Source organism: Pleurodeles waltl, chromosome 10 (assembly GCF_031143425.1).
Source record: "Pleurodeles waltl isolate 20211129_DDA chromosome 10, aPleWal1.hap1.20221129, whole genome shotgun sequence".
Lineage (NCBI taxonomy): Eukaryota > Metazoa > Chordata > Amphibia > Caudata > Salamandridae > Pleurodeles > Pleurodeles waltl.
The window spans coordinates 920,081,679-920,107,549 of NC_090449.1; the positions used below are offsets into that span (position 1 = coordinate 920,081,679).

A 25,871-nucleotide genomic window follows, 5' to 3' on the forward strand; every position below is an offset into this window, starting at 1 on the left:
TATATAAGACATTAATTGTCCTCAATGACTAATTGACGTTTTCATTTGAGAGATATATTTCTTTATAAGATTTATCCCCTCTGTATATTCATTAACCTCTTCTGTGCCTTGGACGAGATGATCTCGTCCAAGGCTACAGTTCCCCTGTGCCTTGGACGAGATCATCCATGGCACAGGGGAACTTGGGGGCGCGCTAGCGCACCCCCCGTGCACCCCCCTCACCCCCCAAGTCGGGGATGGAAGGGGAAGACCTTCACCTTCCACCCCCGACCCCCCCCCACCCCCCCTGTGACGTCAGCGCGCGCGCGCTGATTAGTCACAGGGGCCTCCCTCGTCGCGCTGGAAGCTCTGCTTCCAGCGCGATTGAAAGAGAAATGCAAAAGCATTTCACTTTCAATCACTTGGGAGGCCCGGAGGGGCTTCAAAGGGAAGGAAAAGTATTTCCTTCCCTTTGAAGTCTCTCAGAGGGTTTCAAAAGCCGGATTGCTTGCAATCCGGCTTTTGAAACCCCACTAGACACCAGGGCTTTTTATTTTTTTTTACTAATCTTCACATAAGGGAGCGACCCCTTGGGCAAGGGTCGCTCCCATGGGAGGCATTTTTTCAGGAAGGCCTTTTCTGCCCCCAGGGGGGGCAGAAACCTCTAGGCACCAGGGACCATTTTTTTTTTTTTTTTGTATGTATCATTTTGTTTTTTAGGTGGGGAGCGACCCCTTAGGCAAGGGTCGCTCCCCTTGGGGGAAAATTATATTTAGGCCATTTCTGCCCCCCTTGGGGGCAGATTGGCCTATTTTGATGAGGCCAATCTGCCCCCAAGGGGGGCAGAAACCACTAGACACCAGGGAGCTTTTTCTTTGCGTGAATTTGACGCAAGGGGAGCGACCCCTTAGGCAAGGGTCGCTCCCTGGGGGGGCAGAAACCTCTAGGCGCCAGGGCAATTTTTTTTTTTCTGTTTTTTTTTGTTTCTTTCTTTTTTTAGGGATGGGGAGCGACCCATCAGGAAAGGGTCGCTCCCCTGGGGGGCAAATTGTATTTAGGCCATTTCTGCCCCCCTTGGGGGCAGATTGGCTGATTTTTGGTCAATCTGCCCCCAAGGGGGCAGAAACCACTAGGCACCGGGTATTTGTTTTTTGGCGCCAATGTCACGCACGGGGAGCGACCCCGTAGGCAAGGGTCGCTCCCGGGGGGGGTGGGGGTTGGAGGGGGAGAAATTTATTTTAGGCCATTTCGCCCCCCCGGGGGCAGATCGGCCTATTATTAGGCCGATCTGCCCCCGGGGGGGGCAGAAACCTCTAGGCGCCAGGGCAAAAAAAAATGTGTGTTTTTTTTTTTTTTGTTTGTTTGTTTTTTTAGAGATGGGGAGCAACCCATCAGGCAAGGGTCGCTCCCCAGGGGGGGCAAATTGTATTTAGACCATTTCTGCCCTCCTGGGGGCAGATTGGCAGAGTTTAGGTCAATCTGCCCCCAAGGGGGCAGAAACCACTAGGCACCGGGGATTTGCTCCCAGATCAGCCTATTGTTAGGCGATCTGCCCCCGGGGGGGGGGGCAGAAACAAATAGGCGCCAGGGGGATTTTTTTTTTTTTTTCTTTCTTTGTTTTTTTAGAGATGGGGAGCGACCCATCAGGCAAGAGTCGCTCCCCTGTTGGACAAATTGTATTTAGGCCATTTCTGCCCCCCTTGGGGGCAGATTGGCTGATTTTAGGTCAATCTGCCCCCAAGGGGGCAGAAACCACTAGGCACCTGGGATTTGTTTTTTGGCACCAATGTCACGCAGGGGGAGCGACCCCGTAGGCAAGGGTCGCTCCCGGGGGGGGGGGGGGGTTGGGGGGCAAATTTATTTTAGGCCATTTCTGCCCCCGGGGGGGCAGAAACCTCTAGGCGCCAGGGGAAATTTGTTTATTTTTTTTATTTTTTGTTTTTTTAGAGATGGGGAGCGACCCATCAGGCAAGGGTCGCTCCCCTGGGGGAAACATTTTATTTAGGCCATTTCTGCCCCCCTTGGGGGCAAATTGGCTGATTTTAGGTCAATCTGCCCCCAAGGGGGCAGAAACCACTAGGCACCGGGGATTTGTTTTTTGGCGCCAATGTCACGCAGGGGGAGCGACCCCGTAGGCAAGGGTCGCTCCCGGGGGTGGTGGGGATGGGGGGGGGAGAAATTTATTTTATGCCATTTCTGCCCCCCCCCCCCCCGGGGGGCAGATCGGCCTATTATTAGGCCGATCTGCCCCCGGGGGGGGCAGAAACCTCTAGGCGCCAGGGCAAATTTTTGTTTTAGTTTTTTTTTTTTTTTTTTGTTTTTTTAGAGATGGGGAGCAACCCATCAGGCAAGGGTCGCTCCCCAGGGGGGGCAAATTGTATTTAGACCATTTCTGCCCCCCTGAGGGCAGATTGGCAGAGTTTAGGTCAATCTGCCCCCAAGGGAGCAGAAACCACTAGGCACCGGGGATTTGTTTTTTGGCGCCAATGTCACGCAGGGGGAGCGACCCCGTAGGCAAGGGTCGCTCCCGGGGGGGGGGGGGGGTTGGGGGAGAGAAATTTATCTTAGGCCATTTCTGCCCCCCCTGGGGGTAGATCGGCCTATTATTTGGCCGATCTGCCCCGGGGGGGGGCAGAAACCTCTAGGCGCCAGGGGAATTTTTTTTTCTTTTTTTTTTTCTTTGTTTGTTTTTTTAGAGATGGGGAGCGACCCATCAGGCAAGGGTCGCTCCCCTGGGGGAAAAATTGTATTTAGGCCATTTCTGCCCCCCTTGGGGGCAGATTGGCTGATTTTAGGTCAATCTGCCCCCAAGGGGGCAGAAACCACTAGGCACCGGGGATTTGTTTTTTGGCGCCAATGTCACGCAGGGGGACCGACCCCGTAGGCAAGGGTCGCTCCCGGCGGGGGAGGGTGGGGGTTGGGGGGGGCACATTTATTTTAGGGCATTTCTGCCACCCCCCTGGGGCCGGCTGAGCTACAGGCCAAACACCACAGGTAGGCACCTTGCAAAAAATACCTCTGTTTTCTGTGAAAAAATATGTTATGTCCACGTTGTGTTTTGGGCCATTTCCTTTCGTGGGCGCTAGGCCTACCCACAGAAGTGAGGTACCATTTTTATCGAGAGACTTAGGGGAACGCTGGGTGGAAGGAAATTTGTGGCTCCTCTCAGATTCCAGAACTTTCTGTCACCGAAATGAGAGGAAAAAGTGTTTTTTGGGCCAACTTTTGATGTTTGCAAAGGATTCTGGGTAACATAACCTGGTTAGAGCCCCGCAAGTCACCCCATCTTGGATTCCCCTAGGTCTCTAGTTTTCAGAAATGCACAGGTTTGGTAGGTTTCCCTAGGTGCCAGCTGAGCTAGAGGCCAAAATCTACAGGTAGGCACTTTGCAAAAAACACCTCTGTTTTCTTCCAAAAATTTTGATCTGTCCACGTTGCGCTTTGGGGCGTTTCCTGTCGCGGGCGCTAGGCCTACCCACACAAGTGAGGTATATTTTTTATCGGGAGACTTGGGGGAACATAGATTAGCAAAACAAGTGTTATTGCCCCTTGTCTTTCTCTACATTTTTTCCTTCCAAATATAGGAGAGTGTGTAAAAAAGACATCTATTTGAGAAATGCCCTATAATTCACATGCTAGTTTGGTCACCCCGGAATTCAGATATGTGCAAATAACCACTGCTCCTCAACACCTTATCTTGTGCCCTTTTTGGAAATACAAATGTTTTCTTGATAGCAATTTTTTACTCTATATTTCAGCAAATGAATTGCTGTATACCCGGTATAGAATGAAAACGCACGTCAGGGTGCAGCTCATTTATTGGCTCTGGGTTCCTTGGGTTCTTGATGAACCTACAAGCCCTATATATCCCCGCAACCAGAGGAGTCCAGCAGACGTAACTGTATATTGCTTTCGATAATCTGACATTGCAGGGAAAAGTTACAGAGTAAAACGTAGAGAAACATTTATGTTTTTTTCACCTCAATTTCAATATTTTTCTTCTTCAGTTGTTATTTTCTGTAGGAAACCCTTGTAGGATCTACACAAATGACCCCTTGCTGAATTCAGAATTTTGTCTACTTTTCAGAAATGTTTAGGTGTCTGGGATCCAGCATTGGTTTCATGCCCATTTCTGTCACTGACTGGAAGGAGGCTGAAAGCACAAAAAATTGCAAAAATTGGGTATGTCCCAGTAAAATGCCAAAATTGTGTTGAAAAATTGGGTTTTCTGATTCAAGTCTGCCTGTTCCTGAAAGCTGGGAAGCTGCTGAGTTTAGCACCGCAAACCCTTTGTTGATGCCATTTTCAGGGGAAAAACCACAAGCCTTCTTCTGCAGCCACTTTTTCCAATTTTTTTGAAAAAACGAAATTTTCACTGTATTTTGGCTAATTTCTTGGCCTCCTTCAAGGGAACCCACAAAGTCTGGGTACCTCTAGAATCCCTAGGATGTTGGAAAAAAAGGACGCAAATTTGGCTTGGTTAGCTTATGTGGACAAAAAGTTATGAGGGCCTAAGCGCGAACTGCCCCAAATAGGCAAAAAAAGGCCTGGCACAGGAGGGGGAAAAGGCCTGGCAGCGAAGGGGTTAAGGTGTTTTGTGCTCAGAGGCAACTGCAGTATGGATTGACAGACTTGAAGCTAATCAAAATACAGCCTTTTGGTAGTGTACAGCCCTCTGATTTATAGTTAATGGCATACAGTTTACCAATCACTCGAGTGAAAGACTGAGGGCCTGATTATGAGTTTAGCAGCTGAACCACCCGAACTCCAATATGGCAGTGGTGAGGCAGCTGTCAAACCGGTATTATGATGTTTCTTCCTGGGTGACCAGAGGAAAGAATGGGGCAGCATTGGCCGTGGCACCTTTGTGGAGCCAAGGCCAATGCCGTCGCGCACAGCACCTTCGGAATGAGCATTGTCTGCCATGAAACGGCCCACCCTCCCCGGCCCGACTCTGCCTTTCCGTCAGCCTTTTCATGGTGGGAATCCAGGTGGAAAGGAAAGTCATGATCAGCCAAAATCGGCACCGCCATGGCTGACCACAACCCATCTGGATCATTGATCCTGGCAGTGGTGCCGGTCTCCTGGTGGTCCGATCGCCAGGATCTGGCGGTCAGACCGTCAGGATTGCGGCAGTCTGACTGCAACCGCTAGTTTGGCGGTCTTAGGACCACCAAACTTGTAATCAGGCCCTGCATCTGCTTTACCAACTCATGACCTTCAGTTTCCCACACAAGGCTGCAGTTTGTGGTAGCTCACTGAGGAACCTTTCCAGCTGTTAAAGGTGACAGTGTTCATCATCTCAACTTAGGGGACTGGCTATGAAGACCCAGCTTTATTTCAATCTTAGCCTTATTAACGCTAAGGAATCAATTCCCTTTCTATGAACAACGTCAACATACCAAAATGTTCCTTTACAGATGGCATTGAGGCTTTCCACATCAGAATCATATTGCAATGCTTAGGTCTAACTTATGGACAACTTTATATATTTTGTTGTAGAAGACCTATTGTGAAGAAGGTGATGTATACAGTTGACTTTGTGCCAGCATCTTACTCATGATTGGTTGACTTTCTACGACCATTTCAGTTTTCCTAATTTATTGATTTTGCTTCTTATTCTTGTGTGCGTCCCACTCAAGAGCTGCTCAGCCTCACCATTTTTTATTGGGTCTTATTACTACTGATGTCAAAAGTATTCCACCAGGGCATCAAGTCCAAAATTTTGTGGAGCTGCAAAAATGAGACCTAAATATTGAGAACCAAAATATTGTGAAGGTGAAGTATACGAAAGGAAAAAATGGTTTACCATATTTCTCATATTTTTACCTTGAAAATATCTGTATCTCCAAGGCATGTATCTAAAGTTAAGATTATTATATCTAATTATCTATAAGCACTTTCCTTAACAATATTTTGATTCTAGATATCTAGTCCTCTGTAAAGTTCCTCCTTGACCCAAGCCCATGCTCACTCCCCACTGAGCAGCCTTCTTAAAAATTATTTTTTCACCATTTCAGAACGTCCAGATGCATGCAGATACATGTGAACAGATTAGCAGCAATTTTCTCTCAGTAGATTTTGCTATGATAACAAAATACTTTCAACAATCGCAGTCGAGGATGTATTTTATTAAATGGCCCGACGCAGAGACTTTGCCTTCTGGAAGTATGCAAATTCTTTGGGTGAATGTTCGGCAGAACAGGGGGAGAACATGTGGGGCTTGCACTGAAACACTGCTTTTTGCATGCTGTCTTATCAGGGACTTCCTGAATCAGGAGGCAGTTTAAGGTGTGCAGGGGCAGAGCTTATAGGTATTCTGTGCAAGCTGAAGATGAGACCAAGTACACATGTTTTAGCTCTTTGAAGGCTGTCTGTGTTTTTGGCCAGTTAAACCACCTCTTTCACATTGCAATTACATATTAATGCTGAGCACTAGTTCAGCTGCTATATCCTGCAATAGAGCATATTTACCTCAAGTTTAGGACTTTCCTAAAACGTGGATTTACTGGATTTGACCTCACTGTTTTACACTCGTGAGTTACATGCTGAAGTTGTTTATTTAGGAAGAATTTTACTCATATGCAGGGCAAAAAATAAAATCAGTTTCAAGAATATCATTTTCATGGTTTGGCTACAGACAGACAGCTTTCATTTCTACTAGAACTCATGTAAAAGAGTTTTAAAAGCAGTATTTAGAGAGACACTTTGGCTCACTTACTGTGTTGATCTTTTCTATAGCCACGAAGTTGGTTGGCAGTTGTGTTATTCCACTTATGAAATGTGAAGTATTCCCATTTCCCATAACTGCAAGAAAAGGGATTAGCACAGGCATTGTGTCAAATGCAGAAAGAAGGTGGTTAAAATTGTTTATTTCTAACAAATGCACTAGGAACGGGTTTTACATTTTGAACAAATACAGTCGGGAGAGGTTTTACATGGTTATCTCTCTGACAATCACAACAGTAAGGATGTTTAATTTGTTTAAATAAGAGAGGCCTTCTTACATAGATCTCTCTTCAGAAGGTCTGGTTTTCGTAATGCACATATTTTTTGTGCTCTGTATTTAGTTGTGTGTGAAATGGGGTACTATTTTGCTTTCAAAAAGTTAAAACAACACTAGCTGGACATGGATTTATTAAATGCTATTATGTGCTTTTTGGATGTCTAAGCTTGTAACCAATATCACCTCACTGTGTAAAAGTGGCTGTAATAATGAAAGGGATGTAGGCCCTTGTACAAAGATCTAATTTAAGAAATCGTACAATGTGACAAATAATGATTCCCAATTTGCGGTTTCTTAAATGGAATGTACACACATTGATTCTGTTGAAGTGCCTCCTTCTACCGAATCCGTTGGTATTTTGAGAACCGACCTAAAACTGGTTTACAAAATACAGGTAGTTGGTTACAGTTCGACCTACGACTTTATTATACATGAGATAGGCCCCAAATTGTGACTTACAACAATTGGCTATACTCACAGCCTGCTGGAGCTTCTTTAAAAAAAGAAAAAAATAATAAAATAAAAAAAAAAAAATATATATATATATATATATATATATATATATATATATATATATATATATATAATAATAATGCAAGCATTCTTCTTGAAAGGAAATAGGATAGGTTTACTAAAAAAAAAACAAAAAAAACACAAATCACACAAAGCATTTTAAAGGCCAGGCACTGCCTGCTCCTAAAACATTTTTACGAACAGTCACAAAGGCAAAGGGTTCCCATAGGTGTCCCTTCCCGTTTGTGAATGGCAAACCACATCCATTGAGGAGGTGGTAAAATGTTGATGTTTTGCAACAGGATTTCAGTTGCAAAACATTAATACATCCCTAAAAGAATCGGAATCTGGAAAGGGTACTGCTAACACATCCCTTCCAAACACCAATTCAGTATCGGTTCCCAAACCCAAACAGTGATTTGGTAAGATTCAGTAACATTCAGTAACATCTTACTAAATGACTAGTTGCCATTTTGCTGTTAAAAAACCTCTGATTTTACGAATCAGAACCTTATCGACCGCAAAATAGCTTAGTAAATGAGTGCCTTGATGCACTGTTTGCGACAATAAGTAAGTTGGTGCCAAGCTTTAGCTTTGCAGCTTTCTTGCTGCACTTGTTTGAAAGTCTTCAGATTTTGTTAGCAGTCCTGTTGGCCCACTTATGAAGCAGTTCTATTGTTTATAGCTTTTAGAGGCAATGGTAGTGTTAACACGTCCCTTTATGATAATTTATTACACATCAGGGCTCGTTTTAAGAGACACCTTAGGACGAGATAACTAATCAATATGTCAATCAATACATCGATAATGTCATCCATATTTATTACCACAATACATTTCACTTTAGTCAGTCATTAATCAATTCAAGACACTGCTATGACCTTGCAGTCATGAATAACCACACCAGTTTAGTAGAATTTTATGAGGTTTATTCCCTATTGATTACAATTCTAAGAGGATATGTGTTAATTTCATTAGCAAAACACTCAATAACATTGTCATAATTTGGCAACTCTAATAAGACTTAAACAACGCAAGAAACGCAATTATTAGAACATAACACAGCGTTAGCATAGATCAACTTTTAGCAGAGTGTCATTAACGTGTCAGTTCAACAAAGCATAGATTCAGTTGTTTGTCTATTTGCGTCAGTTTAGTGAACTCCTGTCCTAACCACTGATTAGCATTAGCATGTTGGGCTTCATGCAAAACAATTTAGAACACCAATTTGGAAAACATCTAGCTATGGTCTCTGTCAAAGTAAGCAGTTGGTACCTAGAAAGGAAAAGCAACAGACAAATCACAAATTCATTGCCATAGTTACCCTCCAAGGTTTAGGTCCGCACTCAGGTTCAGTCTTCGTCCTCAGGACTTCAGTCAAATCGCCATCAGTCAAAACTCAGCTCCGGGGCAAAAAAAGGGGGCACTTCCCTCATAAGGAGGTAAAGTGTAAAATGGGCAATCTAAGAAAAGGATGGTTTAAGTAAAACCAAAGTAAGTCACCAAACAGAGTGACAAAGTTTCTGGATAAAATCAATAGCATTCCCTACCTAATTCTAAATGGCTCCCTGTGTCATGGGTTTTTATCCCTTTTTCGTTGTACATTCCCCTAAAATTTAATTGGTCATTGGTTATACCCAACTGTCTTAACCCAGTTAAAAAACGGATTATGTCATTAATCATTCACCCCATATTATTTTACAAGCTTTTTATTGGTCCACATGATCGACGTCTTTAGAGGTAGCACGTCTGGTATGATTTCATCCTTCTGTAATTCTTTGCACATCTTTTGGTCAGTAGCTCCATTGTCTTCACCGGCTTGAACGACCTTGTACATTACATTAATGTACACTGTTTTAATTTGTCTAATATTTTCTACAAGCAATGTGGATTTCATGGGAACAGATCTACTATGGTTACATTCAGCTTCTAGTTTGAAGAAAAACAAGGGGTCATGTCCTTTTGCGAGTCCGCACACTGCAAGATAGGAAAAATACATTTAATATGAGAGCCAGGCAGCTAAGCTTCGGCTCATGCTAACTTAAGGCCTACAAAGATTTCAGCACAAATTCAATAAAGCAATCATTAATAATTAGTATAAAACTTATTCTTTTGTAGCAATGTATAACATTAGTCATTTTTATTAGTCCACGTATACATTGGCGGCCACTCCCCGTGGTCACATTTCAACTGCACGTTTAAGCAAAATTGATTACTACAGTTTCTATGCAGCATCATCACACATTAATTTATAAACATTTCAGGTTAATATAGATTATATAAGCTACGCTCTCTCAGTAGCACAGACTACATAGGATGACAGTGATTTGCATGGTGTAAACATGCGGAAAATATAGTGGAACAAAGTTTTACATTGTGAACATTATGACAAACTCCTGAAGAAGGGACTTTGCATTATTTAGCACTGAAAGGCCTTTTTACAATTATCTCAGCATAGTTGTTGCTTGTTATTTATTTATTATTTAGTTGTGTATGACTTGTATTACTTTTAGGTCTGGCTGGAACCGCTTTATTTCTCTGAAGTTATGCAAACAACAAAAAATACTTTAAAAAAATAGTTTGACCGTGAGACATTGTTACTCGCCTGTGTTGATGTTCTATCCAATCTCTTCAAAAATGTGTCTATTCAGTTTATATATCATTCTGCATCTTAAATGGTTCAGTTCTATTGCATTGGTAGTGAATTGTTCATGCACTGCTGTGCAGTTACATTAATTCATTTATATTTTTCCACTGAGCAGTATTTATTTTTTCAAATTGCTGCCAGTGTCTCATGTAAAACCTTGTGAACCAACGTAAGCATGGCTGGTTCAGTGGGGTATAACTAACTTATTATTCACACCATTAAAGATGGCTGCTCAATTGAAACATTATGATTTGGAAATGCCATTGATGTTCATATATGACATCATCTAAAGCAGTGTTTCCCAAACTGTGGGACAATTCTTGGTGGGCTGCCAAAGTCCAATCAATAAAGATGTATTTAAATTATGTATTTATCTTATCAAGTTGGCAGCGCTTTAAAGACAGAGATCAGATGTCAGACTACATCTTCTAACAAATTGCTCCTTTTTTTTCAGCTTGAGGACTGATGTTTACAAACTCTTCTCACTTTGCAGTCAGAGAAAGAAATGCACATTTAATTATTTGTCAAACCTTCTTGCATGGAGCCTGCATGTGAAATGTTTAAGATGCCCTGTTTTTATTATCAGACATCTAAATGTGAATACTGGTAGATGGACTGCACACATTCAGCAGTTAGAAAGCAAAAAGGAAGGACATTGATTGTAATATAGAAATGTGTTGGAAACAAGGACCCTCATAATGAGTTTAGTGAACGGTCGAGCCAACCGCCAAACTCGCAGGGAAGATGCAGCTGTTATACCGGTGGCACCCCTCCCCTGTCGCATTACAATGTTAACGCCGGGCAGTCCGATGGTAATATTGTATTATGACATTCCCGGGAACAGTGCAACGATATTGGCCTTGGCTTCTTTAAGGGAGCCAAAGCCAATACCGTAGCACACAGCACCCTTGTAATGTGCACTGTCTGCACAGCAGACAGTATGCATTCCGAAGTTGCTGGGCAAGGGGGCCCCTACCCTGCCCATGCCATATGAATGAGAAATACAGGCCCCCCCTCTGGTCCCCGGCACTGGCTTTCCAGCAGCATTTTCATGGTAGGGTCCCTGCCATGGAAAGTCTGGCAGAAAGCTGAGTTGTAATCAGCTAGGTGGGGCTGAGGTCAGTATCTCCCCTGGCTGAGTACAACTCAGACTGCTGTCACCCCGTCGGGAACCATGTTCGTTGCGGGGATGGCGGTCTCCTGGTGTGTCTGCACACCAGGGTTGTAATTTGGCAGTTGGACTGACACGGTTGCAGCGGTACGACCGTCACCGTGAGGCTGGCAGGCCTTGTAATGAGGCCCAAAGATTTTAATAGGATCAAAATAATTCAAGACACTTTACTTGGTGATGCACAAATAATAAATATTCACTGAAATTGATTTCTATGCATCATTTGAGTGCATTATAGTTGTATGCAAAGTTAGTGGCAATCCCTATTTAAAATGTGCTGCCTGTAAATGACAGTGCACTACCACATGATGCTTTAGTTATATTAATAACTTTTCCCCTCATATTTTTTAAAGCTTGGTGGGTCACTAAGCTTTGTAATACTAAAAGGTGGATCGCTTTTTGAAAAAAGTTTGAAAAGCACGTGTGAAAAGAGGCAAAGCCTATTGGATCCACATATTGCACTACCCATCACAAGTGAGGAGCATTCCCTCACAATGTGAGTGCACAAGATGAGCCATGAAAATCTCTGGCATTCTGGATGCCATACACATCCACCCTTCTATGTCTATAGCTAATATAATTGTGAACACATTCCAAAAGTTGTCCCTTTCTCAGAAGTATACTGCCTCACTTAGCTGTGGAGAAACAACAGTATGTCTTTTTTTTTGCCTCCAAAACTGACTTAAAAAGATTTTCTCCCTTACCTCTTTTGCTGACAATTAGGGCATGTTGAAGGAGTTGCCCATGCAGCCAAGTCTTTGAACTCACACACTTCTTGATGTGGTGAAATAGTCACTTTTAGAAAAAGAGTAAAATGCATTTTCTTACTCTTCATGTTTTTGTTCTCAGCGTTTCTCATGAAATTCTTCCATCAAGACCTGCCTGCTGTTAAGAAAAAAGTAGAATACAGCTGTCTGACAAAATGGCACATGCATAGGCTACAAATTTAAAGGATTGAATAAAAAAAGCTGCAAACATTTTATTCCAAATCCACAAATGAAGGCGGCCTTAAAAACAACAAAGGGGTAAACACAGTTGAAGTTCATGCAGGTCTGAGAATATTACTACTTAGATAGCTCATGTGTTAAAGTGATTTTCCTCAAAATATATATTTTTTATATGTGGTATTCCTCCCAGACCATCTAGTATGGTAGAAGTATTTGTGGCATTAACTTACACAATCCCTTCCAGTCCCCCTCTCTGACAGCCAGAAGTTTGTACATAGATTGCTTTTAATGTCTTGGAAAGTAAAAGCTTGTGTTTACATGCGTCGGGTATATATATGAGCCCTTTTGCATCACGCTTGCACCACATAATGTGGTGCAAGTGTGACACAACTTAAAACTGAGATTTATGAAGCTGCGCAAGGTCACTTTGCTTGGCCCTGAGTGGCTCCATATATGAGGAGCAAAGCAATGCATTGCAAATCACTGTGTTGCCTTACTCTGCCCTTGGAAGGCATTCATGGGCATTGTGTGGGTGTTCCCATGCCACTCACATGGTTTATGACACATTTCCAGATTTACCGGAACTGGTAGACCTGGGAGTGCCCCCAAAAATCTGCCTTTTCAGGGAAGGTGTAACGAGGAAAAATATCTTTATTTCTCTGTATTACTTCCTCTTTCTATGTGTGCTGCATTCTATAGCACACATAAAAAGAAGACTATACCTCTCAGGGTTGCTTTTTTGCAGGAAGGTGTCCCTTCCTGCACAAAAATAATCCTGCATGCAATGCAGGCACCTTGCACATGGAGCAAGAGTGCCTGTATTGGCGGTAGGAAGCCCATTGTGTGCCAGCATTGGTGAAAGGACAGGAATGCACTGTATTGCAATAAATATGTCTGAAGCCTGCCCTTTTCTTGCAGCGGAGTGCAGCAAGGTGACTTGCTATGTTATGTTATGAACAAACTTGTAAATAAACCCTGAAGTGTATTGAACATTAGAACATAACTTTTGATTCATGGATGGACTTCCTTAAAAGGGGCTGCCTACATGGTGAGAGGTAATGCATGAAAACTAACACACACCACAGACTTGTGTGTAGACGTGTATACAAATAGACACATTCACATAAACCACAAACACTTCCATAAATCTCAAGCATCATATGAATTCATACTATTAAATACAAAAGTTTTTGGAAAGCAAAATTTGAAGGCATGTGACTCCAGACCACATTTATCTAAAAGTTATTATTTTTATTTACAGTTATTTTCAAAACAGGGTGGAAGGTATACTGAATGGTAAAGCAAAAGCATGTGTGCCCCCTAGTGAAAGCCTGAGCCATAACTAGAAATTTTAAATGAAACCTTGTGAATCAGTATTTACTGTCCTTAAATTCTGGGAAATAGTGATGCTGGTGCCCCAGATTCCCCGCAAGCAATCTTTTAGGTGTGTTTAGTAAAACCCATTAAAAAAACAAAATTGCATTTTAACTTCTAGCCACAGTCCTGTCATCAACTATCCCAGGCTCAGAAGAGCAGCATCCTATGTAGAGGTCTATGGTATTGATTTCAGAAACAAAGGGCCTCATTACGTGTGTGCCGGTCTGAAGACCTCCACACTTGCATTGACGGTCGGACCGGCACACTCCAGGTGGTCTGACTGCCCAATTACAACTCTGGCGGACTGACCTGCCAGGGGGACAGCTGTTGGTGCCAAAAACACGGTTTGCAGCATGATGACAGTGGTCTGAGTTGTACTCAGCCAGGGTGGTGCTGAACTCAGTGCTGCCTGGCTGATTACAGCTCCCCTCACCTCCAGCCTTTCCATGGCAGTCTGGCCAGCATGGAAAGGCTGGCAGTGAGGGTGTGCTTATATTAGGTAGGCCTCGGTGGAGTTTGTGGTGTTGCACTATGCGGAGCTCCACGAAGTGCCCAAAAAACTCTGCCGTGCTACACTGAGATCTGCAAGTGATGTAGTGCGTTGGGTCATGCTGATTTTTGGCGCAAGGTGTTTGTCCTGTGCGAGTAGCTCCATGCACAGCGCAAGAGGGCACTTCTTCTTTTCCTCCTGCTCAATTTGATTTTCTACTCGAGCCGCAGCTTCCTCAAGGCGAACGGAAGATTTCTCGACGCGAGCAGTTGCCAACAATCTGCGACCGCTCGCGTTGAGAGATTTTGCCGGGAGGTGGTCTTGAGTAAGATCCTTCTTGCTCGCGCTAACCAACTCACCATTGACAACATAGGGAACCATCGTCCCGGCGGGGATGGCTGTCCCCTGGTGGTTCTAATTGGGCGGTCAGACAGCTCATCAACTTGAGTGTGGCGGTTCTCGGACCTCCACACTCGTAATGAGACCCTTATTCTAATTGTTATCTGGGATCATTGACACAATATTGTAGAAAACAATATCGTTAGCCAAGATATTGTCTGAAAAATATTGTTTACCATATTATCATGCTCCTATACTCATAATGGTAATTAAAAAAATATCAGAAAAAATATTACACTACTATTGTCAAAAGTTAGACAAATATATTGTTTCAATGTGAATAGAGTTTAGTTTAGAGTAGTAAGCGTTAAATAGATGATGTATCAATGTCATATAACGTATATGAGATATAGTCCACTAATACTTAATACTATGTGTACCAATATACTCATAACTACTATATATACTGTAAAAAACAAAATACTTTTTTGTATTTAGATACATATATAATAATATAATGTAACAGATCATGTAACATAACTAAATATTAATTGTACATATTATTTTCATTGATATTTTTACATTCTATTAGATTACATGTATATATTATTGTTTGCATTTATACATTTGAATATATAAAATTTAAAAAAATTAAATTATTTTTAAAAATATTTTCAATTTATTGAGTATGTATACACATATAATCATAGTAATAATATATTTAAAATAGTAATTTAAAATATTTGTATTAATTGTTACACTATATATATGTGTGTGTGTATATATACATTATATATATATGAAAAAGTATAACAATGAATGTAGACAATCAATAAAATATTTTTTTAATTGATACGTCCCAAAACACATTTTGCAAAAAACTATAAAACTTTAAATACATTTAAAATTGAAAAAAAATGAAACACTCAGTGATATAAATCTGTTCACCATTATTATAAAAAATATTGAATATACTATTACTACTATAATTAATGCAACAGTAGGGAAAGTGTTGGATTTCAGTGAAGTGAAATTTACTGTCCCCACTACAGTATACTCAACAATAGGGAAAGTGTTGGACTTTGTTGGGGGTTACATTTTCTATTCCCATTTCAAACATTGCAACAGTAGGGAAAGTATTAGACTTTGGAGGGGTGAAGTTAACTGTTCCTGCTTCAGTGTGCGCAACAGTACGGAAAGCATTTGATTTCAGAGGGGTAAAATTTACTATTCCCATTATTCCTACTCCAGTCAGGGCAACAGTAGTGAAAGTATTGGACTTGGGAATGATAATATTTGCTGTTCCCACACCAGTATCTGCAACAGTACAGAAAGTGTTGGAGTTCGAATGGGTGAACTTTACTATTCTCACTTGAAACAGCGCAACAGTAGGGAAAGTGTTGAACTGCAAAGACATACTATTCCTTCTGCAGCCAAAGCAAGAGTAGGGAAAATACTTTGCTTCAAATACATTATATTTTTTATGTATGAGTAACCCTTTAAATGTAGATAAACATAAATGCCTAATACAACGAATACTAAAATATTAATTAACATATTGTATAGATCTAAAATTAAATACAATCAATTTACATAATTACTTTTACTGTTTGAAAAAAACAATTAATAATTGTTATTCAATTATTAATTAGCTTCCTACCCTGTACCCATACAAACTATTCCATAACTTACATATTTATTATAAATTAAGAATTAATAATACATTGTCAATTAATTACTACTTAAATAACTTCAGATCTAGAACACCACAAACCAAGCAATATGCAACTAAAATGTAACATTAAATAGGTATAGCACAATATACATAACTGATAATCAATGAAATAATTAACAAATAATAAATAATTGGTAATTACTGAATGACCTTGCTCCTACAGGTGCAGCAGCCCACACTTAAAATATAGCAAAAATATATAATTATGACATTGACATAATGATCAAGTACATAAATAATATAATAGTTAATTATTATTCAATTAACCTCCCACCCTCTACGCCTATAAACCTAGCACCTGAATATATAATTAAAATACAACAGTATTACTTAAATACATAATTAATACCAACCACATAAATAGGATGTATTAATTAATATCTGGTTAATTAGTTAACTTCCCACTCTATCACTCTCCAAACCCAACAACCCGCTACAACACTATAAATTACTATTAATAAATTCAAAATTCAAAATCACTTAAAATTACAAACGATATTTAAAATCAGTAATAACAGTCACACAAACAACAGTAACATGTAAAATTAATATGAGGCAAAACATGATAAAATTATTATAAAACAATATTTTTGCAACTATAAAATCAAAAACGATATTAAAAAGAATATTTTAAAAAATATTACCTAAAAAAACTATTTTCTTGATAACAATATTTTTGCATCACAATATTTTTGCACAATATGTTTTCTGTCACGTGTCTCCAGATAGTTACAACTTGATATTCTATCCAAATACCATTACCTGTATGGACAGCTTTGCTTGGTACAGATTTAAATGTAGATTCTATTAAAATCACGTGATTTTAAATTGGGATACCATTAAATCTCTAGAGAAATTTCAGTGACAGAAAACAGGGAAGTGTATGCACTTTTTTTCTGCAGGGTAAGTATTTTTTCCTATGAATTATCACTTCAACTAAATTAGGGGGGGATATCCCAGTGGAAATAAATTTACTCCCAGCTAGGGAAGGTAAGTGCAACAACTTTGCAGGTTGGAAATGTTAATGTGAAGATGTTAATGCTTAGAAACATACTTGTGATAGGTAGTCACAAATTTCCAAGGCAAACCAATCCTGGCATGCCCAGAAACACCCTGAATCCCACCCCTAGAGTGGGATTTATGTGGTCTCTGCACCCTTAAAAGGATGTATGCTTTGAATACAATTTGGTCATATGCCTACATTTATAACCAAACCTACCTGTGTGAATAGGCCCCAACAATATTATTTCTGGGCTATGAGGGCCATGCATGCATACTTCATTCAGTCCAGGGATTTACTTTGCTTTTTAGAGCTTGTAATTTATTTTAGTCCACAATGATTAACCACCAGAATGCAACTTAAATATCTGAATGGAATTACTGTGCATTGGAACCTGTAAGATCCACTATCTGTTAGCTTCATGCTTGCATGACCTAAAAATGTAGATGCATGCCTTCAAATAGATTGGATGTCATTTTGGAGATTGTAGAGACAAAATATAAAGTTGATAGTCCCATCCCCCCTGAAGTAGTGCATACAAGAAGTTAAAAGGACTCTGGCGTCTGAGGCTTGGGATGTGGCTTTCCTGTAGCCTCAGCATCATCTGTTACTCACTCAGGCTTCAGTTGTTTCCTTGGAGGGCTTGCCATCGTCTCATTGCTTTTGTAGGTGATTCTGAATCATGGCTACATATTATTCCACAAAATCCCTTCCTGCTCATACATATTTCATGCTCCTGTGAGTTAAATGTCTTAATGAATCAAGTATTGTTGTAGACATCCATAGTCATTTGAACATGTGAAATTCTAGCATGGCCTTATCAGTCATGCTTCAAAAGTCAGTATGTTTAGTGGCCTCAAATTAGGAAACATTAAGGGCCTCATTCTGAGTTGGCGGTCGGATGAGCCGACCGGCAAACTGTGTGGAGGACGCCACTGCCATGGTGGTGGCGTCCCCCCAAGTGTATTACAATGTTGCTGCCAGGCAGACCGGCGAAAACACTGTATTATGCCATGCCCCCCTCGACTGACTGGAAGGAAAGGTGCTCTTTGAACATTGCTATGGTATTGGTCTTGGTTCCCTTAAGGGAGCCAAGGCCAATACCGTAGAACACAGCAACATCAGAATGCACACTGTTTGCAAAGCAGACAATGTGCATTCCTATGGTGCTGGGAACGGTGGCTCCTGCACGGGCCACGCCCTTCCCCCTGTGGTGCTCAGCACTGGCTGACTACCATGGAAAGGCTGGTGGAAAGGTGAGTTGTAACCAGTACAACTCAAACCGCTATCAGCCCATCGGGAACGGTGTTCCTGGCAGTGATGCTGGTCTACTGGTGGGGTCGCCCACCAAAGTTAACATGTGGCGGTCCGACCGCCTGGAGTGCAACAGTTCAAACGTCACTGCAAGTGTGACAGTCCTCAGACTGCCACACTCGTAATGAGGCCCTAAGTCCCAATACAAAGCTTCTAATTTAAAAGACATTTATGTTTAAAAAATGGGGGGCATATTTACAAGGGGAGTTGTGTACCTCTTGCACCACGCAACACGGTGCAAGCACAACGCAAGTCCAAAATGTGATTTATGAATCCACGCAAAGCTACATTGGTTGGCCCTAAGTGGCTTCATAAATCTGGAGTAAAACAACACAGTGCAAATCGCTGCATTGTGCTACTGTTTTCTAGGAAGGCCTTTCACGGGTGTTGTGTGGGTGTTCACACACATTATCCATGGATTGTTGTGCATTCCCAAATTTACCAGAAGTGTTAGACCTGGAAATGCTACACCTTCCCAGGTGAGGCATAAGGAGGAAACATATCTTCATTTCTCCTATCTTTTTTACTCTTTCTATGTGGGCTGCATTCGGCACAACATGTAGAAAGAGGAAAAAGCCTCAGGGGATTGTTTTTGTGCAGGGGGCTGGCCAATCCTCCATACAATGCAGGCGCCCATGCACCATGGAGGCAGGGTGGCTGCGTTGGTGCTAGGCAGCCAAAATAGTGCCAGATTTAAATATGGTGCATTCCTGCCCTTCCCCTGTCATGCAGGGCAGCAAGGTGACTTGCTCCGCTGCGTGACTTGGCCCCAGGTTTGATTTACTCAACAATATGAGTTCTTGATGCAAGATTTATTTTGCTGCCTTCAAAGGAAGTACCAATGCCAGTCAGGGATGTGTTTAATTTGTAACAGAAACGTACTCCGGCTTCAAAGAGAGGTAGATCATCTGAGATAGGCTCAGACACCCTTCCCAAACTGCACCCTGTGATGCTGTCTGTTAGAAATTGGGTCTCTAGTTGGCAGAGGTATGCACCCTGTTCAAGTTGGGACCACAATCCTAGTCAGGGCAAGTCACAACACAACCTAAATTATCCTGTGCTCAACTTCCAGTTGATTGGCACAGAGCAGGCAGTCTTAGCATAGAAGGCAATGTGTTATGTATTTGTGCAATACATCATACAGTAACACTGTGAAAACACCACAAAAAGTGCACCACCAATAGAATAAGACCAAAATGACAAAAATCCAATATGCTCAAGTCACGATCTCACTTTTAAAAGGTTTAAATGAGTCGTAGTCCACAAGAATCAGTGGTTGTATCCTTTTAACACACAGTACCTGGGATGTGTCAAAAATAATGACGCAGATGGGCTGCATAGGAAGAGATGTGTAAAACTTATGAGTACAAGTCCTGCTTTTTACGTACATAGCACCCTGCCCAATGGGTTACCTAGGGCCTACCTGGAGGTATTACTACGGACGTCCACCATAAATGGTTGATTATTACACAAAATTTAACTGCATGTACGTACTCCTCTAAATTCTGAAGCTAGTTTCGCTCAAGAAATGTACTTGTCAAATGCATTTTGGAGGAAATAATGGGGAGGGACATGACAAAAAATTAGGGGGTAACAGGGGAATGAGTTTCTCTATTGAAAAAATATATTCCCTCTTCAGAAAAATGAAAGTTTGCAAATGTAAATGCATTTTTTAAATCACATTTCGAAATACAGAAATGTGTACTTATATTTCCTTAGAAGACCATAGCTACTTATATAGGTTGCGATGGAAGGACTCTACAGTCACAGAGTACTATAAATACTCTTGAAATTCTGTGAAAATTCCTGAAAAGACTTAGATTTACTGTGGGAAATGATATCACTTCAATGGATCCAAAGTTTTATTGGCACATATAGCTACTGTTCCACAAATATCAATTTTCTCAAATCGAACAACCCTAGCAATTATCCTTAATACTCACTATACTTAAAGAGCATCTTTCAACCAAACGTTTTGTAAAATAATTTGAAAGAATGTTTCAGCAATATGGTCTGAAATTTAGTTCACTATAGGAAAAAAGTTATTTTTCAAATGTGTTGGCATCCACATCAGGTAAGTAGATCCTCTCCTAACTTCTGTGCATATACATTGATTTTTGGCTATTATTTATCATGCAGATTAGACTCACTCCTGAACACATTCAGAAGGGTTGGAATGTGATCTTTTTTGGTCAATTTGCTGTCAACCGGTTTGATAAAAATGTGTGAATAATTAATTGCAAAGTGAGCTATTATGTTATAAAATGGCATTTGATTCCATCACAATTGACGGAGCATGCCAGTCCACTTGCCCTGTGGTTTCTGAGACCTACTGTGGTTTTAGAAGTTAGGACCCTGCGTACGAACCTCACAACAATCCTGACAACAAACAATCTTATGGACCAGGAGTGCAGCTTTGATAGCATTGGTTACTAAAGTATATTATTTTACTGCATACATCAAGTGACTTTCAGAAAATGTCTCACTAGAGTGCTAGCTAATTAAAATGTAGCTTTCTTTTTAAAACTGTAAAATGCTTTCTGAACCTAATTCTAAGAAAACTGGGCTAAGCTATGGCCAGCCTTGGGCGACCATCACTAAGTCATTAATAATTTGGTTTTGCAGACGTCGCTTATCTGCAAAGTTGTCAACCTTTTTGACCCTTCTGCCCTCTCCAAGGACAGTAGACCTAGAATGAACCTCTAAAGTCTCTCCCAACAGGGAGAACAGATTTCAGATTTACTTAGGGCTGGATAAAGAGACTGATTCTATACTTACCCAAGTAACAGAGTTGTCTCTTAACTAAGCAGAATACAGGATGTCTATTCAGAAGAGTGGAGAAAAAGCATTATAAATGTATTCATTGTACACATTTTAAATGAGTTAAGGTAAGATCTGCTTCAGATGCCTTCCTTTACAGAAAGGATGAAGTGAATAGGTCAAATTAAAGATAATAAATATAGGATCATTCAAAACAATTAAAATGATAGAATCCAAAAATATATAACCATACTAAAAGTAACGAGTACCAGCAAAAGTGCACAAAAGATACTTGGTAGATGGGGCCTGTCATGGATGAGTTTTTAAAGATGGAAAATACAGTGATTCAGGTATACAGGTATACTAACATTAGCAAATATGGAGATGAATTACTGTATTGCTTGCAAAGTAAAGAATACTGAAAAACAGTTTGATAAAGCAGAAAACAGATTGTATATTAGCTCCTCTTATCAGACAGTTAACCTGTTCCTTAGTTTAATTTTTAACTATATTTTGTTATATCGTGTCTACCCACCTTAAATGATTGAGGGTGCAGCCTGTAAAAGTATGTTCCATGCAGAGCCTCAGCAATTTCTGTAGTGGAAAGGTTGAATTTGGTAGGCTGGAGAAAGCAGTTAATGTCCGTTGAGCTGCCACTGTTTATGTTCTCCCTGGTTCACAATTTTTGCATTGACTGAAAAAAAACTACAACTCATCAGACTGTTGGGTGAACAGGTGAAATATAGATGTTACTGCAACCTGTTTAATATTCAGTTCATTAAAGGACATAAACATGTACAATATGAAATGTAAATCTAAAAATAAAATGTTATGAGAGCACACTGCATTTTGAAATATACCAATTATTCACTTTTTCCAAACCAACTGAAATGATTTTAACATAATCCAGATTGGTGGTGTCATTCTGCTAAAACTGATTAATGTTGAAATGTTTCAAAATGGTTTTTCAATGTTGCTTGAGTAAGCTGCCAAAGTATTAACACATTTATATTTTTTCACAGATATCCGAGGGCAGGAAGTTGATCTTCTGATCGATTGGCCAAATGTGTTCAACCAACAGTACCAGAACAATTTCAGGTCAACAAACCCTTTTCGGAATGAACTTTCAGAATCTAATCCTTTCCTTGATGAAATCGTTAACAAATCTTCTGTTGAAAATGCAAATAAGCATGTGTCTATTTTAAAAGAAGATCCTTTTTTGCTGTTTAGAGATCCCGATGCCCGGGATTCAGTGGCGTCTTCTGGTGATGAATTAGATATTGACTACCTCCTTAAAAACACTTCAACAAAAAAAACTGCAAGATCCAAAAGTGTGTCTGATGTCCTTGATATATTGGATTGCAAAGATCCCGAACCTCAGAGTAATTTAGAATCAGGACAGTTTTCAGCTACAGATCTGGAATGGCTTCAGAATGACCGAGAGGCCTATAAAATGGCATGGTTGAGTCATAGACAATTAACAAGGTCTTGCCTTGATTTGGACGTCATGAGCCAGAGTCCAGGATGGGCACAAACCCAGGCTGCGGACACATCTGTAATGTGCAGGATAGACCATCAAGGAGGATCTCTGCAGCTGCCAAACTCTGATATCATTGTTCATGTTCCAGATGGTCACGTAGCGCCTGGTACATTCCAGGAAGTTGGCTTGAAGGCTCTTCTGAATCCACCATCGTCACTGAACAATGACCTTCAAAACACTGCAAGCCCTCTGTTAGAAATTACCTTAACAAACCTCAATCACATGGAAGCCATTTTACTGGATATGAAAATTGCGACTCAAGTAAAGAAAGATCCACTTAGTCAGGTTATGACAGAAATAGTTTGCCTGTACAGCTACAACAAAGATGGACCATTTGATGAAGTTGATAATTGTTATATTTATAATGACACAGTACAAGTGAAACTGAAAAGCCTCAAACGTGTGACCTATGTTGTTGTTATTGCAAAGGCTAAGGCAATTCAGATGCCTGCTACCTCTGTTTGGGATTACATCAGCAAAACACTGACAGTCGGTATTTATGGACCCAAGCATATTCATCCGGCATTCACTGCAGTCTGTTCAATATTTGGACACAATTACACACCTGAAAACCTTACAGTAAGTGATATAAAAAAAGGGCGAAATAACTTGCCTCCAGCTGTGTTCCAGTTGTGGGGGAAGCATCTTATTACAGTCGATAAATTACAGGACCTAAATGTTTCATTAATTTCAGAAGATTCAGAATTTTCAGTAAAGTCTCACGAACAATCCAAACTAATCCAAGCAGCCCAACTGAAAGCCGGCACAGAGATCCGCAAGCAATTTCCATTTTCTTCAACTGGAAATGGAGAAATGCATTCATTTAATTTTATGGTTCATATTAAAGAACCTGTAAAAGGCCTACTGACAGAATTCAGTATTACAACTCCCGAACCTGCTCCAAAGTTATTTGACACGCCAACAAAGCGAATGTGTCTACAGAAACGTAAAGAGATAAAGTCAGCTCCGTTACCGTTGCTGACATCGATTACTTATCCTAAATTTCACGATAAGATCTTAAATATAAATAAGTGTGCAGTGACATTTAAGACAGTGTTGCGTCAAAGTAAGATTGACTACTTACTTGAATATTTCAAAGGGGATACAATCGCACTCCTTGGTGAAGACAAAGTGAGAGCCATTGGACAGAATAAAGTGAAAGAATGGTATGTGGGGGTGCTAAGAGGAAAGATAGGCCTTGTACACTGTAAAAATGTGAAGGTGATATCAAAAGACCAAGTTATTGACTTTTCAGACATTCAGCTAACAACCAGAATGCTTTTAGATCAAATGACATTGCCATTCAAAAATTTGACATACATCTATTCATCTGTTCTTTCTACTGTGTCAGATAAAATCTATGACTGGAAATCTTTGGCTGACGTTCTAGGGTATAAGCGCTTGAATTTAGATGATTTCAATGATGTAGACACAGGAAAGGAGTCTGAAAAAGTGGCCTATGTGGTGAAGAAGCTGAAGGAAGATTGTCATTCTGACACTAAAAAGAGGAAATTTCATTATGAACTGATTGTGGTAAGTACTACTAATTGATCAATACTGTCTGCTAAACTTCACAAAACTTCAATACATGAAGAATATACGTTTCCATAGTGCAGATTAAGATTGTACCAAACCCGGTATCAAAGATATTTAAATGCCTCCTGGGTTTACTTCAGAGTGAATGATCTGTGTCAACCAAGTGATTACCACTTTAATCATATTATACCTAATCAGAACGACCCACTGTGAAATCTGTTTTCATGATTATTTTACTTTTGCTAGACATTAACCAAAAATGTAGATGTGCAGTTTGTCTCTTTTCTCACAACAACAGATCACATGAAAACATATTCAACCAAATTCATAAAGGTTTTTGCACACCTAATTAGATTGAATGTCCACAGAGCAGAACTTTGTGCTCTGAAATTTCACATCCTGATCGATGAAGTCAGGAATCACAAAATAAACATTTTAGTGGGAAAGTCTACTAGCTTGATTGATATTTTGAAATCCAGGTTTAGTGGTGGGAAAGGAGGCATTGTAGATGACGTGACACCCACAAGCTCATTATTTTACGGTATTCTCAAACATTTTGCAACTAGTTTCTTACATTAGAAATGTATGTAAAAATGTAAAAATCATATTATTGACAGGGTTACCACAGTGGGAAAGTAAAAGTAATTTCCCTATATCTAATGTGGAGATAAGCAGAAGGTTTCCTCTTACACACAGAACTTTAGTTTAGATAAAATGTTAGGTGTGCAAGTGCACATTTGCTCATTATTTACTCATAAAATTGTTCAACAATCTGCATGAGTAGTTTTGGGAAATCGTAAACCTACTGGAAATCCATGCCTTTGATTTTCAGTACAACTACTTTCATTATTTTTTAATGTTAAAAAATTTGGAAATCTGGTCCAAATGCAGAAGGAAACCTACTGTGTTGGATATCTGATAATTTTTTAATTTCTTATTTGGTTCCCTCAGCTGGGCTCTGATCACCTTCATGTATTGTTTTATATGGAAATCTGCATTTCAAAAATATATTCTATTCCTATATGAATAACAATGTTACTTGATCTGTTTGCTGTCTGACTATCTTTTGGCATTTTGCCATGTTTAACCCCTTTTCTGCCAGGCCTTTTCCCCCTAAGGTGGCAGGCCTTTTTTTGGGCTAATGGGTCAGGGCATGCTCAGGCCCTCATAACGTTTTGTCTATATAAGCTACCCACGCCAAATGTGCGTTCTTTTTTTCCAACATCTTAGGGATTCTAGAGGTACCAAGACTTTGTGGGTTCCCCTGAAGGAGAGCAAGAAATTAGCCAAAATACAGTGAAAATTTCATTTGGGAAATGGGAAAAAGGGGCTGCAGAAGAAGGCTTGTTGTTTTTTCCCTGAAATTGGCATCAACAAAGGGTTTTCAGTGCTAAAATCATCAGCTTCCCAGATTTTAGAAACAGGCAGACTTGAATCAAAAAACCCAATTTTTCAACACAATTTTGGCATTTTACTGGGACATACCCCATTTTTACGAGTTTTCTGTGCTTTCAGCC

At 40.4% G+C, this 25,871-nt stretch overlaps 1 protein-coding gene across 1 annotated transcript in view; it reads left to right on the forward strand.

The window, feature by feature from the left end:
• The window catches only part of MACC1 (MET transcriptional regulator MACC1), a 132,152-nt gene that overhangs the window by 40,693 nt on the left and 65,588 nt on the right, over window positions 1–25,871 (forward strand). The window contains exon 3 of the mRNA XM_069211687.1: window positions 22,301–24,351. Within this exon, the coding sequence (XP_069067788.1) occupies window positions 22,301–24,351 (2,051 nt within the window). The remainder of the gene's footprint in view (window positions 1–22,300; window positions 24,352–25,871) is intronic.